The 18,802-nt window shown below is 35.5% G+C and overlaps 1 protein-coding gene across 2 annotated transcripts in view; it reads right to left on the reverse strand.

The window, feature by feature from the left end:
• Positions 1–615: 615 nt before the first annotated feature.
• The window catches only part of Fut9 (fucosyltransferase 9), a 95,810-nt gene continuing 77,623 nt past the window's right edge, over positions 616–18,802 (reverse strand). Inside the window, exon 2 of one of the 2 annotated variants that reach the window (XM_021222330.2) lies at positions 616–11,059. In XM_021222330.2, coding sequence (XP_021077989.1) covers positions 9,972–11,051 — 1,080 coding nt within the window. In that variant the 5' untranslated portion in view covers positions 11,052–11,059 and the 3' untranslated portion in view covers positions 616–9,971. The remainder of the gene's footprint in view (positions 11,060–18,802) is intronic. The other variant, XM_029533307.1, reaches the window with a different exon arrangement.

Here is an 18,802-nt window from a genome sequence, read left to right on the forward strand (position 1 = left end):
TTGTTATTTACAGGTTAATTAAATGAAGGGATGCATGCAATATCAAACTGAGAGCCCAGACAGATGTTGGCTGAGTGTTACACACCTACAGTATCATGAATGGTGTAGTCCTTATACACACCTAAAATGTCATAGATGGTGCACTAATTCTTTACGCTGCTCATACCTATGATATCATGACTGCTGTAGCTGCCCTTTCCATGGCAGAGTAGGTTGCTCATCATTTGAATCAATGCTTTATTTATGGATTGCAGCAAGACTCAGCTTCTGCATTGTGACTTGAAATAGTAAGTTGAGTCAATTTTCTAAGCATTAGAGTAACTTAGTTGATGTTGTTAAAATTAGACTTAAAAAAGTTTTTTTTCTATAAATAAACACATAAAAAGCAAACAAATAACCAGGGTTTCCATTGCTTTCATAATCTCAAAGTGACATCTGATTCGAATAACTGACTGAAAGCTATGTTCTGCCCATTATGTGTTACAATAAATGACATTATTTGTAGAAGGAACCGTTGGTCTACATGTATTACCTGTTTGAAATTAGAGCTTTCAAAAATACAAGTAAATTTCTGAAACAAACAAAATGCCAGGGCATATTTTTTTTTTTTTTTTCCAGAATGGGATGAGTTTCATTTCAAAAATTGCCGAGAGTTATCAGCATGTAAAGGCATGTCTCGGTTGCCAAAATTCATATTCCTTATTCATTTCTCAAATTACTAAGAAACACAAGAGTGGGTATACCCCTCCCACTTTGCTGTACTGATGGGCAGTCTACAGAGTCTATACAATCTGTTATTGTTCAGTTTAGTGTGATGCAGGTCTGACTTGGTGTCCCTCCCTTTTGGCAGTAGAACTGACTTTGGCAGTGTTTCAAAAACGAGAAGCTCTTCTTAATTATACCAAAAGATGCCAGAATAGTGTGTTCATCTAGTGAAACTTGTAAAATGACCCTTTCACACCTTCGTGCTTTGTAACAGTAAGTTGCCTGTAAGGTTTACCAGCCAATTCTTTCATTTGTTATAGCTCATTGCCAACAACTCCAAGAAAAACGTTTTCTGAGAAAATTTCCAACATAATGTAAAGAAGAAAAATGAAAGCAGAGCAGGAATTCATCTTGGCTCACTGGCTCATCAGCACTAAAAGTCACATGTCACTTTGTAAATACTAAAAAAGGACTCTTGAAAGCATGTGATACATGCACTCAGATTAAGAGAAAGCTTGCATATAAAGTGGCAGTAGAAGACTATGCCACCAAAGCTGTATGATTCATTAAAACATGCATTTTTCACTTACAAACACAATCTTACTATTGTCATATAATATTTAACATCTTATTTCAAACATGCATTGGCTACTAAAATAAGATTTTAAAGAAAAACTGATGTTTGATATAAAATAATCATGTTTTTTTTTCAAGTGTGGAAAAATACTCTACAAAAAAATAAGTAGAAAAGTGATTTCTGATCAATGTATGATTTTTTAATCTATAAAACCCCAGATGACTAATTAGTGTGCTTACAATAACCCTGTTAGATCTGCATCATAACAACACACCCAGGGAAAGTTAATGCTATTAAACAACTGTTACAATGCAATGAAACACTTATAAGAAGTAACATGAATCTATGAACTGTACATTTGGCAATAGATTTCAAAGTATTTTAGTTTGCCTGAACATCATAATATCATAGTGCAAATTACAATACTAAAATATTCAATTGCTCTCAAAGTAGTTTTATGAATTACAGATCATTACAGTTCGCATATTGGGAAAATTGGCACATTTTGTTTCAGAGTGATTGCTTTGCCCTCAATTCATTGAGTATAAAATCCTTTATGAAAATTATTTAAACCACTCAGGGCAAGAAATGGCTATGGCCTGTATGGCGGCCTTGAGTGGAAGGAATCAAGATGGTAGACACATTCCCTGTTCTTCCTTTGTGATACTTCTCTACAACTTTCTTCTGTAGCAGCAATTAAAATGGTATGCAAATTTCCCCCGACCCTTCCCTACCACTCATTGAACAAAGCCACCTAGGAGAGAACACGGAGGGAAAGTTCAGAATATATGGCAGTCCAACACTTAGACCAGGGTTTTAGATCAATACTATTATGCAGTCTTTCTTAGGGGTATCAAATGTACTGCCTATCACCTTTAGATAACAGATGAGAAATCCGTGGGTCAGAAATGCTAGCAAATTACACTATAGGTTCTGGGAGCTCAAAGAATGGACTTTGATCATGAGTCTGTTTCACATTTTCTTCTTTCTTCTTGATGCTTGCTTCAGTTTGAATCTTGGTAAACCTAAGTCTATATTTACACTTTTAAGCTGTTTATCGTTTATCTTTAAAAAGTACTCCTTTATCTCATGCTGGTATACATGCAGAATAAACCTCATCACTACTGAGAAGATAATTTTATTTTAAAAGTATATTCAATGTATTTTTTGATTCTTAAGGAGTCTACAAAAGTATTAATTTTTTTACATTGACATACTCTGTAATCCCTGACTCTTATCATACCTGATTTTAAGCGAGAGAAAGAGAAAAAGAGGAAAAACATAATCCTAGTCCCTTGGTTATACTTTTAAAAAACACAAAACATGGCATTAGAATCTGCGATTGATCATGTTTTCTTATAATGTAGATGGAATCCAGTTTTATGTAGACAAGTAGATATTCTTGATTTGGGTCTTGTGTTGTTCATTGTTTACATCATATGTGAACCCACATGAGCATACCTTTGCTGATCTCACACTGACAAGAAAAGGTTTCTCTAGGATTTTCTTAACCATGAGCTGAAGGGAGTTATTGAGACCAGCTTGAGATGAGGGATGCATTGTAACCGGCTCCTATTTCTTATAAAATGAGTAGTACTGGGTCTCAGATGTTAACTGAGATTTGGCAAACCATTTTCGCAAGTCTGACTGTCTAGCTGCTATACCCTCATTAATTGAAGGGAATGGTGGTCTGTGTAGAAATATGAACATGCTTCTACCACGTTACTTCATATAGAGAGCACCTGTAAAACTTTTATTCCAGCAGAATTTGTATGTTTTTTGCAGTGAAACTCCAAGTCTATTATTTCATGTCCTTTACATGTTCAACTAATTTAAAAAACACTTGGTTGTCTGAGAATTCAGTAAACCAATTCAACTTTTGAAGTATTTTGATGTTATAATGAAAATATGACATTTCTAGCATCTTTTAAAGAAACATAATTTAAAATAATTAATATGCTATTTTAATTACTATCCTTTTTTACATGTGGAAATTTTCCTTAAATGTTACTTTTTTGGGGCCATTCAACTAAAAAATTATATGTATGCAGTTGAGATTGTTCATGTCAAAATCTTATGTATCATAGAATTTGTTGAGTCTTAATCACAGCCTACTAAACTTATTTTCATTGCTCGATTTCTGCATCACTGAACAAATTAATTTCTGTTTAATGAATTTATATCTTCACATCCTCTTTTTTTTTTTTTTTTTTAATCTTTAGGAAAGATAAAGGGAGATTCAGCTCTCTTGTAATCTACCCTCAGCTGCTTCTGTGCCTAAGCCAACAGTTGATGTGAAATATTTAGTCAAGTTGATGGCTATTTCTAAGGGCAATTTCCTCACCAGAAAATGATCCCTGAGAATCTTTCTGTGATTCTGTCCATGGACTTCACCCGTATGAACTGCTAACAAGCTAAATTAATATTAATTTACTGACTTCTTGTAACAGTGAAAATTAGGTCTGCATATTTTAGGAAATGCTCTATGTGGTTAGTGAGAAGATCAGTGTTTATATGTCACTGCCACCACCCCCACTCACCTTCCAGTACTTTCTAATTTCAGTAGATGTTACTGCATGCTTCATCACTAGGTTTGTGTATATCCCTTCTATCGAGGAGTAGCCATTCTGATTTCAGTGATGTCAATGCCATCTTCCACACTATGTTTGTTTCTCTTCTATTGAATATTCACCCTTTGGCTTGTTTAAATTTTCAGCAATTCTTACGAATTGAACTGCTAACCTAACAGCAATGGATATTAGAGCTGAAATTTTTATGTATTCTAGGTTTCTCTTATTCTCTTTTTTAATGATCAAAGGCATATGTCAGTGGTAGAATAGTCACAGAATACACATACATGTACTTGTCTAATGTTTTAGAGATGCATTCATTTGTTTTCAAAATAGGCTACCCCTACTATAAACATACAAATCATGATAACAACAGAGAAGAAATCAGGCACAGAGAGTGAGCTAGTGAGTGAATAGCTCACATGTAATATTGAGTTCATGATTGTGGACAATCCAAAGTGTTATAACATGTTGCCATATCCTACCTATCAATAAGCTTCTGAGACCCAGGAAAGCAATTGATCAAATATGTGCCATTTTGATGGCTGCAGGAGATCCTAATAACTGTCTACCTTTGTTTTTGTACTTAAAACAGACAAAAATGCATTTAAAAATCAAAGAAAAATTGTGAAAAATAATTTTCAGGAAATGATGAACAGTTTGTCCTAAATCATAGCTGAAGAGCAGCACACTGTACTAGATATAATGAGGCTTGAGGAACATCTAGGGCTTTGAAATATAGTTACACCTACCAGTATACTTAAGAAGATCCCAAGTGAGCTAAGGAAAGGCAATATCTTGTGCCTGTATTGTTTGAGTACAGAATTACTTCTGCTTAATAGACAGGACCCAGACTTACAAAACTAGCAACATATTTGAATTGTCTATGGATTCATTAAAAATACAGACCTAGGTAACCATATGCATTATAACAATCTTTCAAATGATGTAAATAATTCTTATGCCATTGATCTAGGAAGTTCTCAAGGCAGATGTGAGTCAGAGAACCTCTGGCAGGCATAAAATAACATTGTAGTAATAACATGGTTTCTGTCTTCTTCCTTTATTGCTTTTTTTTTTTTTTTTTTTGTGTTTCAAGACAGGGTTTCTCTGTGTAGCCCTGGCTGTCCTGGAACTCACTCTGTAGACCAGTGCTTTCTTAGATGAAACGGTTCCAATTTTATGGAAAATGGACCAGGTGTCAGTATTATTAATAAATATCTCTGCAAACTCTAGATTACATGGCTTAGGAACAGTGCCTTGAGTAATGCTTTAAAACATTAGTGGTATGGAATTTACTTTTAAATGAGAATATATCCAACGTATGTTAAATGAATGAAAATAAGTTAGCCTTGAGTCAAAAGAATAAGCTTTCTAAATATAGTCAATCTTATACACTCAAACTCTATTCCTGTTGATGAAGGAACTCACATGCTTCCACTGAATTCCTGAGTTTGCATCAATAAATAGTTTTAGATTATTATAGTAAGAACATGGATAGTATAAAAAAACTGAACTGTTTTAGAATAGGGTTCAATATATGGTTGTTTTCTGTAGGTAACTAGGTGTAAGAAACTGTATGTTACAAAAGACCTAAGAGGAAGAAAAATATAAAGGAGAGAGATTAGTTAATTCAGCACTTGCTATAGTGTAAGCTTCAGTAAAGAACGAAGTTTATGTTCTCTATTGTTCTAGAGAAAAGAAAGGGAATTCTATTTGGAGTATTAACTTCCAAAAATATTTTTGGATAGGCAAGGGAACTCAAATTTATGCACATATCAATTTAGTCCTCATATTATAAAGCAGTTGTGCTGAAGAAATTCTTGCTAACACAGTCATCCAGAGAGGTCAAGTGAGTTTCTCAAGGCTTCAATTTTTTGCGATGATAGTCTAGGGCAGACTTACTCGTATTTCTAGTTAAATAGTGTGTCTACCATTAAGGCTCTCTTAACTGCTTATGAATATGGACGGATTGAATATGAATCACACAGGACCATACTTTGAATAGTAGCAGAGCTTAGCCATTTTCAGTGTCATAAAGACTCCAGAGGAGAGCTGCCCACAGCAAAAATCACCCGATTAACTGATGTTTGCAGGATGTTTCACTATACAGCAAATCCAATTAGCAAGAATGAAGGGTGAATCTCGGTTTCTCTCCCCACAGTTTGGTAATACACATTTGCCTCTTCTGGTGCTTCATTTTCAATTCTCCGTACATCCTGATTTCATTTCTATTAGGTTAACAGTTGGTGAATGGTTAATATTAAAATAGAATGCTAAGAACTTTCAAATCTAGTTTAATCTTTCATAGTATTTATTTCTTTTGGGTTTTTAAAAAAACATATGATAAGAAGGACTTAACCTCTCTGTTCTCTGAATCTAGAAGCAATTTGAACAGAAAAGATTATCCCCATTTCGAATGAAGAAGGTGTTACTTTGACTACATTAAAAGTATCTTTCATGTCCACTAATTTCATTGATGTAACTATTTACCAGGTATTCATTAATAACCCCTCCTGTATGAAGAAATGCTTACCCTTTAGCTTCTGAAATCTCTTATATCTAAACCTTGATGACAATTTCTAACAAAGCCCTTTCTCTTGAGATTAGAGTTGAGGGGAGCTGACATCATCAAGCATAAAATAAAAATGTGGAGAACTAAAATATTTTGAAACATTAATTCAGATAAACACTTTCTTGATGAGTAACAGCCATGAAATCTACCCTGAAGAAAGTACAGTTAAAAAAAAAAAATCTAAGTAGCTTATTTCCTGATTTTATTCGTTCTTTATTTAATATCCAGTTAAAGGCAAAAGTTTAAAGACTGAGAGAATAATTCCTTAAGTGTTCTGTTCATTTATTCCCCAACAGTTCTGGTCCAAGCTTTGTACACTCTGGGACTGAGCTTTTCACAGTAAACAGGAATCTTGTAAGCTGATGCTGGTTTCCCGCTGAGGGTATATTTTATACTTTCTACTTCATCAGGTGATAACTGCCCTAAAATATATGGCTATCATGATCTTCACTCTCTAAAATACAATAGATACAGCTAAATAGATAAGTCAGTATATTTCTCTTCAGTGAGGCTTAAAATAATTATTTTTGTATTCTTGTTAATAAGGCCTGAGATAATTATCAATTAAATACTCAGCACTGGTGACAATGACTTCTGCACTTTTAAGTGACAACTTGTTTATGATATCTTTTTAGAGCCATCATTGATCTCTAGGCATATGATCTGCTTTTATTATACCAGCAGCAATCCAATTTGGTTGAATCAATCAATCTTTCATAAGAGATATCCTTACAGAAAGTGTGAGCCATAGGATTTATTCACAGAGCAGCCTATAGCATAGCTTTTCAGTGGTTCATTTTCCACTTACACATAGTGAAGCTCATCCCTTCTGCTAAAGTTCAACAGCTCAAACAATAATATCAGAAAGAATGTCAACGTCTCAAATTCTGTTTAATATATTTTCAAAAGCTAAAATCCTCCCAGAACATACCATCCTACAGGGACTAAATAATGCCAGGTGATATTCACATTTATAGGTACTGAGAAATATAGCAATAGGATCCTTAAATTCTAATTTCTATTATCACTACATGTGCGGTTGACATGCCTGTCTCTCAACATATCAGGATTAAATATGTCATAAATAAATAACTAGTTAGTGCACAGAAAGGAAGAAGAGTTTGACTTATTAATATTGTATATTCTAGTTAAAAAGCTAGCTCTAACTATGGACTTGAAGTTCAGTCGTTCTGTGGCTTGGCATCAGGCTCTAAATATATAGATATACTTGTGGAATACTTGATACCTTGGCTTGGCTTACACTATTGGCATTTCATTGTAGTTTCAGTCCAAGAACGAGCTCAAATTCATAGCCTACAAAAGAGGCAACTGCCTTCAGGTCTCTTAGCATCCAATATAGCAATGGTGGATGGAAGCAACATTGAATGCTTTCCAGCTTTCAGTGAAAGCAAACTCTAAACTTAGCGCATGCTTAGGTCTCTACCATTTACGGATCCAAAAAAAAAAAAAAAAAAAACCCACAAGTGAATGCATGAATTTGACTTTTAAGCAAATAAATATACGATTAGAGCTTTTAGGAGAGTATCTATGTATATGTATGATTTCTTGGTATACATGTAAATATGTGTGCAAAAAAGAGATAATATAGAGAAAAATGTATATTGGGTCAAATGAGTAGAAAAAGTTTGCCACTCTAACACATGTTGAGTAGGTACACAATGGGGTAAATTTGCTGGTACTGTTTAGTATTTCTTTTCACTAAATCTCCATTGAGAGTGGTTGATGCAAATTATAGGAAGCTTTATTTCACAAACCCTGCAATGACAACACATTTTCATATTTACCTCTGTGGCAGTTGGGGATCGACAATATCACCTGCGTAACCATGTCTTTTTTTTTTTTTTTAAGAGAATATGGGATCAAACTCTTCATTTAATTCTGTAGTCTTTCTTTGCTCAAATGTTTCCCGTGTTAAGGGAGCTTATGTCTCATCGAGCACAATCTTCCTGCTTATCAAACTGAAATGAATGTTCTCTATAGATGAGGAGAATTAGCCTGAGTTCGGTTGATTGCCATACATAATAGAGAAATATAAAGAGTCACAAAAGATCCAAATAGATACCATCAGAACATTACTTTTTCTGTAGTTTTTTTAACAGAATAGAACACAGGCTTTAGAAATCCTTTGAAGAAAAATTTTCTGTAAGAGTACTCAGTATCACTTTTTTTTCTAATCTATTGTATTTGCATATGCCCCCTTATCTCCTGTACACTCACGGAAGAGAATTTTGCAGGCAAATGAAAGTTCATAGATAACATGCTCCCAAATTCAGTGCAATAAGTTTAGATTGGCTGTGTAAAGCCCTGAATATAATAGCAACATATGCTCTCTATAGATAATATTTTAAATGGTATAAAATGATACTTTTCAATTAATAGCTCTTGGCTAGAACTGTTCCTTTATCAAAAACAAAAATTTACCCATGACTTTTTAAATACTGATAATTATTTAATAAATACATATTGAAATCTCACTCTGTGTTAGCACTGTATTACTTGTAGGTTCCCACTTTATTGTGTTTTATGACATATCTGACCCATTGGTAAAAATTTTAAGCTCTTTTAAATGATCAGATAGATATTTCAAGTTTTATTTCTATTTATTACCAAATATTGTAAAATAAAACTTAAATATGGATGCTTTGGAAAAATATTTCAAATGAATGAAATAATTAAAGTTTTATAAATGGTATAATTTATACATTTATTTGTATTTGACAATATCATTTTTATTGTTATAACAGGGAATTATTTATTTTTAAAATAATTATTATCTTCATGGTTGAAAGGGAACTATCAAAAGATTCTCTTAGGTATTATTAGGGACTAAACCCACAAAACAAACATATAAAACCATATAAATTGTTCAATTGAAAAATCTTGTTTTCTTTAACTTAAAATATTGGGAATCTGCATTTGCAAAACAACTTAATAAAAATGAATGTGAAGTCTAATAATATTTCTGCTTCATATCTTTCTTATTTGCTACATCACTTAGCCCACTTTCACAAATGTGGTACAGCTAAAAACTCTATCAGTTGTCAGTAGTGTTCAGCTTTGAAGTCAAAGAGATTAAGAGTTAAGTGATTCAATAATTCTTCTTTGTTATCATTCATTATACAAGCTAGAATCTATACTTTATAATACTTGGCAAAAAGTCTCTCATAGTTTAGGATATGTATTTTTATTCCCCAAATAGATTAAAGATCTGATTGATGTAGAAACAGTTAAATCATAAATTTACTTTACAGTCAACTATAAAATGTAAAAACAGAATGTTTACAAATGAGAGTGACGAATAAATTATTTCCAGTGCTCGTTATCACATATATACAGGATAATTTAAAACCAAATTGAGTGATTGCTAATTCTGATCTCTTAAAACTTTTTACCAAAATATACATGGTCCTCAAGGGAGGGCAGGAAAAATCAAACTGTGCCCCAAATGCAGCGTGTTTCTTCTTATCCTGAAAACTTGAATGATGTCTCATTAATCTTATTCACTGTGACAATGATGGACACTTTAATTCCAAAACCATTTCTCTAAATTACCAACAGACTTATATTCTTGATGCCTTTTTACATGGTCGCATGCCAGGCATGCATGCGATTCCCAAAACCGTGGTAGGTTTACAGTAAAATCCTTTCTCCAGTTAAAGTAACTAAGGTACAACTTATTGTTTTTGTCAACTTCCTTCAGATATTTTGCTAACTCACTGGGAGAGTTAAAATCATCCACATGAATGAATGAATCAGCTGGAATATAATTCTCATAGTTTTCCCTAGACGGTCCCAGGACAACAGGTACTGAACCAGCCAAAAATGCATTGTAGAGCTTTTCTGTGATGTAATCTTTGTGAATTGAGTTTTCAAAAGAAAGATAAAATTTACAAGTAGATATGGTGGGAATCAGATTTTTATCATTCACGTATTCTCCGAATGCTTGCCCATAGGTGTGGATTTCAATACTCTTGCTGAGCTCATTGTAATACTTGACCCTGGCATGCTCAGGGTTCCAGTTACTTACAACCCAGCACACTAACTTCTCCTTGCTTGGCACTTCAAACACAAAGGGATTTGTGCTCACCGTCAAGAAGCCGTAAGGCACTTGTATATCTGAATCACGGCGATAAGTTAGAGTCAGGTTGAACAAGTGTTCAATGCCACTCTTTTGGGGGGTGTGAGTGGGTGACTCTAAATTCATCCAAATCCATTTCTGAAAGGGTGGCCTGGCCTGCTGAGGTAAGTTAGTCAGATCCCAGCTGATGTCCCTGTGGTGGATCAGGACTGCGTGGGATCTGTTGTACAATGAACGGTCCGTTGTGAGATGGCACCCTTGGATATTGAACATTGCTTGGCAGGATGTAAGGTCAAAGGTCTGTCCAAATGGCCATACCCAAACCAGAATGGTAGTTTCATTAAAATAATCAGTTTTTGTGGAGAAGAAATTTTTCATTTTCAGCACAGAACTTGCAGACTCCATTGGACTGAAGACCCAGCTGTTGGTGGGCTTGATATAAATGAGCAGACATGCCATGAAGCAGCCCAGGATGGTGCAGACGATTAGAAATGGGCGAAGAATGCCTTTGGATGTTGATGTCATAATTTTTCCTGGGGAAGAGAGAAAAATAGAAGAAGGTAAGTTCAGAAACAAAAGAGGAAATTATAACTACAATGTAAGAGAAATAGTAAGACTATTTTAATCATGAAACCAACTATAATTCACTTTCAGTTTTGAAACTTTCCTTTTTAAGAAAAAGAGATAACATGAAGTTGAGTGGTTGGACAGAGGAATTTAAGAGAAGCTAGAGGGTGGAAAATGATATGGTAAAATATTCTGTTTGAAATTCTCAAGGAATGAATAAAATTTTTTTTTATAAAGCCTGTAGCATATTCTGACCAACAGAGTGACATTAATAGAATATTAATATTTTTTAAAAGTTGATATTTGTTTCTGGGAAAACATTTATTTTTATGATTTATATTTAAATGTATCAAGATAGTCATGTGAGAAAAATATAGCCCTTGACTTGATGCCTCCCTTTTGTAAATAACCTCATTAATAAAGATCCTGCTGCACTTATTAATTTATACATTTCACATTTATCTGACAATTTTGTTTCACTAATCTGATAGTGAACTCAGTAGCTAGCGGTATTTAATAATCAAGCACATTGTTTGATATTAGAAGCAACTCTATCTTATTAGAGCATTAATCTGAGTTTTCAGAATTAAACATAGCTGATATCCTTAAGATAAAGATAAACGTCATGGAGAACGGTAATCCATTGTATTTTAATAGTTTATGGCCAAAGCTCCACCCAGCAGCTGACTGTAACAGCTGCAGAGGCCTAAAACTAAGCCCAGGAGTCTTATGGAAATATGGGGAAGAATTGAGGGCCATGGGGGGGGGGGGATAGATCTCCATAGGAAAACCAGCAGAGTCAACTAACCTGGACCCTTGGGGGGCTTCCAGAGATTGAACCATTAACGAAAAAGCAGGCACAGGTCCCACATATATGTAGTAAATGTGCAGCTTGATCTTCATGTGGGTCTCCCAACAACTGAAGCAATGGCTGTCCCTAGAGCTGTTTCCTATCTGTGGCCTCTGCTCCCTTACCGAGGCTGCCTTGTATGGCCTCAGTGGGAGAGGATATGTCTAGCTTTTCAGAGAATTGATGTGGCAGGGGAGGATAAGGGTTAAGGACTCTATCTTCTCATAGGAGGGCGGGAGGAGGTATGCAGGAAGGTTTTTGTGGGGGGAGGGTACTGGGAGAAGGGGGCAGTGATTGGGATGTAAAGTGAATAAATAAATAAATAAATTGAAAAAGAAAACACACATACATTATTTCTAAGAATTATTATTCAACCGTAGACTACAGCGAAAGTTGGGAAGTAATTATGAAGAATGTCTTAATATTCATAATAAAGTGATATTGCAAATACTATTTGTCAAAGTTTATGGCATGTGGACAAACAACAGTACTTAGAAGAATTTTAGAGGTACAGTTTCCAGGAAATTAATTATTTGATTAACCCAAGAAGATCATCAGTGAACAATGAACAAAGCTAAAGAAAAAAAAGAAGCAAATAAACAAAACAACAGAGGAAATAGAAGTAGAAAAGACAGTCATTGAAGTTGAAAGCTTAAATTTGAGTTTATTAGAATATCAACTTATATCAATGTCTACTTATATCAATAAAACAGTCAAGACAGAAAATAAATCTAGGTTAAATATCAGAAGTGTAAATAAAGACTGACTTAATGTATGTTACAATTAGGAATGCCTATTGAGTATTTATAAAGAAATATTAAAAATCTTGATAAAATAAGTGATTGTGGTTTGAGTGAGTTGAGAAAAGCAAGTTGGCCTATGGTGTGGGGGGGTGGGGATCCATCAATAATGGGATTTGTTAAAGAAATGGAATTCAAGAAAAACAACTGAGAGCAAACATTAGGCCTAGAGAGGACTGAAGTACTCAAATTAGTAATTCAATAAATGGGGATTGTTACGACACTTTTAAAAATGGAATCATTTTACAACACAGAAAATTAAGGATAAGTTGTTAAATCACTGTATGAAGCCAACTATCATCTTGTTAACAATATATCAGAGAAGATGTTTTAAAAGTCCAGTTTTACTTAAAGTTACAGACAAAAATTACCAAAGATAGCAAAAAATATCAGAATGACAATTTGGAATATGTTTATGGAAGTCTAGTTACATGGACTCCTGTAGATAACCATGAAGTCAGAACACATTTAACAGTTTGAAGACATTTTGATGAGAGTCATGCTAAACTATGCTAAGGTGCTTTCCTGTGATATACCAATCAGGCTATATATGACTGGCTGCTGGTGACTGTATATGACCAGGTCACAGTGACAGCAGCCAGCACGCAATAACTGCTGTTTCTGCCAATCCTAAGAGAGCTGCTGTGGAGAAGGCCATCTGTCATCCCTTCTTCAGAGATGAGCAAATGGGGACAGAGACACATGCAATGAGTAACAAGCTTAGTCACTGCCCTGTGGTCTACAGTCAACACCAAGCAAATATTACATTCACCATCCATTCATGTTTTTACATTGGGTTTCATTGTCTTGATTTCTCTGGCATCCATCCCTTATAACGAAGAGCTATTTATTACCATTTTAAATGTAGATCAGGTTCTCTTATCAAACAATACCTCACACATTGTTCTTATTATTGCCAAATACTAATCTGAGAGCTTTTACTTACACATACACATGAGCACATCTACTACCTCATATTACCATTTTACTAAAAAAAAAAAAAAAATGAGGCATAAAATGGCTAATAATCAGCTTGCCCAAGTTTAGTCACCAAGGAATTTGCAGCACGTATTTTCTACTGCATGTGTCAGTAATTGCAAACACAAAATATGAATCAAGTGAAATTTTGTGTTTATTTGTTTTATCTATAAATTTAGCATATGCTCATGTAGACAATGTAAACCACTGGAGCTGGTAGAAAATAACTGGGTAAATTGGGTAAAATTGAGCTTTGGATTTTCTTCTGTTTCAAAGTTAGTACGCTTGTAGTCAATCTTACCTACTCTTTGCTTGTCTGTTTTTCTTTCCCTTCCCCCCCTCTCTCTCCCTCCCCCTCCCTCCCTCCCTCCTGTCCTCCCTCTTGTTTGCTTTAGTTAAATAAAAAGAATTTGGTCCTTAGGCAGAAAACAATGATTCTTCTCTTTATATGTTCTACCTTTAATTCTTCACTGCTGCTAGGGTTAATTACTAAACAATGGGGCAGTTATTCAATGACCCCTACCATGCACAGAAATTGCCAGGAATATTTGCCTCCTACAGCCAAGTTGACATTTCTTTGACAGGAATTATTTCACTTATTCCCCAGACTGAAATTCAGGTGAAAACTCAACATGTTTTGATCTATCAATCACTCCAATCTATTTTTCAAAGCCCCTAAGCTAAGATGCTATATAGCCATGACAACAATGAATGTGTAGAAAAAGAGAAAATGTAGTCATATAGAATAATCGAAACTTTTCAGTTACTCTAAATAGCCTTATAGAGTGTGAATGATGACAAAGACTTAAGCTTTAAAGAAAAGAACAAACCCCATCAAAAATGGGGTACAGAGCTAAACAAAGAATTCTCAACTGAGGAGTACTGAAGGGCTGAGAAACACTTAAAAAAAATGTTCAACATCCTTAATCATCAGGGAAATGCAAATCAAAACAACCTTGAGATTCCACCTCACACCAGTCAGAACGGCTAAGATCAAAAATTCAGGGGACAGCAGATGCTGGCGAGGATGTGAAAAAAGAGGAACACTCCTCCATTGCTGGTGGGATTGCAAGCTTGTACAACCACTTAGGAAATCAGTCTGGCCATTCCTCAGAAAACTGGACATAGTACTACTGGAAGATTCAGCAATACCTCTTCTAGGTATATACCCAGAAGATATTCCAACTGGTAATAAGGACACATGCTCCACTATGTTCAGAGATGCCCTATTTATAATAGCCAGAAGCTGGAAAGAACTCAGATGTCCCTCAACAGAGGAATGGATACAGAAAATGTGGTACATTTACACAATGGAGTTCTGCTCAGCTATTAAAGACAATGAATTTATGAAATTATTAGGCCAATGGATATATCCGGAGGATATCATCCTGAGTGAGGTAACCCAATCACAAAAGAAGTCACTTGATTGATATGCACTCACTGATAAGTGGATATTAGCCCAGAAACCTAGAATACACAGGATACAATCTCCAAAACACAAGAAAATCAAGAAGGAAGACCAACATGTGGATACTTCAGTCCTCCCCCAAATAGGGAATAAAATACCCATGAAAGAAGTTGCAGAGACAAAGTTTGGAGCTAAGATGAAAGGATGGACAACCCAGAGACTGCCCCACCTGGGGGTCCATCCCATAATCAGCTACCAAACGCAGACACTATTACATATGCCAGCAAGAACTTGCTGAAAGGACACTGATATAGCTATCTCTTGTGAGACTATGCCAGTTCCTGGCAAATATAGAAGCGGATGCCCACAGTCATCTATAGGATAGAACACAGAGACCCCAGTGGAGGAGCAAGAGAAATTACCCAAGGAGCTGAAGGGGTCTGCAACCCTATGGGTGGAACAACAATATGAACTAACCAGTACCCCCTTAGCTTGTGTCTCTAGCTGCATATATAGCAGAAGATGGCCTAGTTGGCCATCATTGGGAAGAGAGGCCCCTTGGTCTTGCAAACTTTATATGCCCCATACAGGGGAACGCCAGGGCCAAGAAGTGGGAGTGAGTGGGCAGGGGAGCGGGGGGGGGGGGGGGGGAGGGTATAGGGGTCATTCGGAATAGCATTTGAAATGTAAATGAAGAAAATATCTAAGAAAATAATTTAAAAAAGAAAATAGTTTTGAGACTTTTCGCATCAAAAATAAATGAAGAGAAAATCATTTAAAGTGGAATAAAAGAGAAAAGAACAGAATCCTGGGTAAAAATATCGCTCACTCAGTCAGATTTGGTATAGGAAAATATTGCGTATGGAGAAACTACTCCTATTTTTCAATACTGCTCTAATGCATGCTTTAAAAACATGGAAGTAAACTTAAAAATACAAAACACTTAGGACTGTGATTTGCAAATGATAGATTCATGTCCCGAGACTTGGGAGAGAAATGAGAACCTAAGGCAAATGGGAAGATTCCTCAGAGGCTAGTAATTCTCCCATAAGTCTCTGCGCCTGTGGTGTTCAGGGTATTATTTTAGGTAGTATTCATCTCAATTTTAAAACAGAAATAACATTGAGCAAATGATAAGAGAGGATTGAACAAGCCAGCTTCCTGGGTTGTAGCTCACCCCTTGGCCACTCTCTTCATTTGCTGGCGACTGCAGTATATTGTCTCTCTTACATTACATCGTGATGCAAAGTTGGAAGACAGAACCAGTCAGATCAATAGAAAATCCTCACTCCACATAGTTTGTTATCACGGTGTAACTACAGTTACTTTACAGGGTGTGTGTTACAACCTTTTATCCTTGCTTAAAAGAATAAAGTTGATAATTCCAAGTTAAAAAGTCAAGAGTAAATTAGTGGAAAGTTGATGGTGTGCTAAACTATTTAGAAATAGTTTAAAAATAAAGCGAACGTTTAACTTAATCCTTTGGAAATACAACTTATAAAGTGTGATAATTATCAATTTGTTGTTATTCTACTAATCTATGATAACAGATCAGGAATTAGTGTTCTTAGCCAAAACTCCTGCAATAGTAGGTCTTTTCTGTAGATTACTGTCATTTGTAGTTAACAACCCATACACATAAACTTCTCTAAATTTTAAAATTTAGCTTATTAACTATGACATATATATTATCCTAAATGTTTGTTGGTTTTAATCATGTGGATAAAACTCTTGTCTCCTCCTTTCTGCCCTCCCCTCCCCTCCCCTCCCCCCCCCCCCCCCCCCCCCCCCCCCCCCCCCCCCTCTCTCTCTCTCTCTCTCTCTCTCTCTCTCTCTCTCTCTCTCTCTCTCTCTGCATTGAATAAAACACAACCTTGTGCATGCTGTGTTCTTCAGCTGCATCCTGGTTCATATTGGACAATTACCTTTGCTGGGAAACTTGTAGGGACTATAGAAAAAAAAATCTTTTCTTTCTGCAAACAGTGCTGGTCAGGGAGTCAGATGGACCATGGTGATTTCTGGGTCTGAAGATCACAATTCACCTTGGTGAATTCTGGATTAATAGAATTACTCTGGGCTCCTCTTTCTTTGCTATTCTTCAGTTCAAAAGTTATACTATAACCACCTAACAGTTTCACTTGTGTTATATTAGTTATAATTAGTTGTATTGCTTGATGTAGACAAACCCAAGAAATTAGTACAAAACAACCTCCACTCAAAATAATCAGAGAAGACAATTGTATATAAACCAATCTTTACACCAATTCATTTCTCTTTCCCTCAAGATGCAAAGTGTAGATCTTGCACCCTTTAAAAGTATATAATTATCTGAATTAAAAATTTGAAAAAATATAGAATACATACATTCTTAAAACGGGAATAATTATATTACTTTGTATAAATTCCTTTACCAACTCCAGGTAAAGTTCAGGAACTTGTGAGTTTGTAAATAGAAGTCAGCATGTGCATAGTAAGCTCAGAGAACTACTCTCTTCCAATATAATCATCTGTTAATAGCATCGTATTAGTTTGTGGTTACTCAAACTCCAAAGAATACAAACACTTTTCAGTGTTTTTGTTTGCTTGTTTTCCTTGCAATTTTTACACTAAGAATACTTAGACATTTTAAAACAAAATACTATTCCTTTATTCTATACCAAAATATACTGTTTTATACTATAAAGCTGTATACATTCATGACTTCTCTTTCAGGTCCTTTGAAACTTCAAATGATCTCAAAGCCCTTCCTCCCGGGCTTTGTTGACTTCAGTTCCCACAGTTCTCTACATTTGATGCTGAGCTGCACACCGCCTGTCTTGGGAGAGAAGCCGTTTACTTTTTGGCAAGAAGACACTTGTTGATTACTGGAATGCACTCAAATTTGTGTCTCTGACCCTCTGTCAAAGATTCTTAAATAAAACGTCTGGTGTTTCCATGAGTAAACCTCTGTTTTGCTTCCTGGGACTCTGGGGAGCTTTCTACTAATGTCCTCTATTAAGTACTGGGTCACCTGGTCTCCCCCAAGGTCACTGGTCCTTTTGCTGAGTCTTTTTCAGAGCGGGTTTCCATTGGCGTTCTGTCTGTCTTTAGGCAACCCAGTGAAAGACAGTTCTTTTTACCCTTCCCCCTTTCCTTTCCATTTTCAGATAATTGTTTCTATTAATAAATGTGCTACCAAATGCTGTTTTCGTGCACTATTGACTCTTTTATTTCAGTGCTTTTTAATGTTCATTCCCTTTGAATTTTGGTTTTAATTCAGGGATTAACCTCTTTTTCTTTGTGCGCTCATCTGATCTCTCTCTCCTATATCACTAGTTCTTAATCACCGTCTTTATTCCCTCTAGAAGCTCTGTTTACCAGCTTGAGCTATAGTCACAGCAATCAGATTTGACACAGAGCCCAAGTATAGTCTGGCTCATATTCCTCAGGGGATGCTGTAGACAGGAGCAGGGATTCCTTTATGACTTTTTTCTTTCTTCCTAGAATATGCTTTGAGGTGCCCCTGGAGGCCAGCGGTCTTTCATAACTGGGCTGTCAGTGCCAGCATTCACTATGATTCCTGCCAGGCATTAGATCAGAGCATATAGCCCATGAAACACAAGGAAATATTGCACACACACACATACACACACACACACACACACACACACACACACACACACACACACACACA

The sequence above is a fragment of the Mus pahari genome, chromosome 22 (genome assembly GCF_900095145.1).
Source record: "Mus pahari chromosome 22, PAHARI_EIJ_v1.1, whole genome shotgun sequence".
NCBI classification, from domain to species: Eukaryota; Metazoa; Chordata; class Mammalia; order Rodentia; family Muridae; genus Mus; species Mus pahari.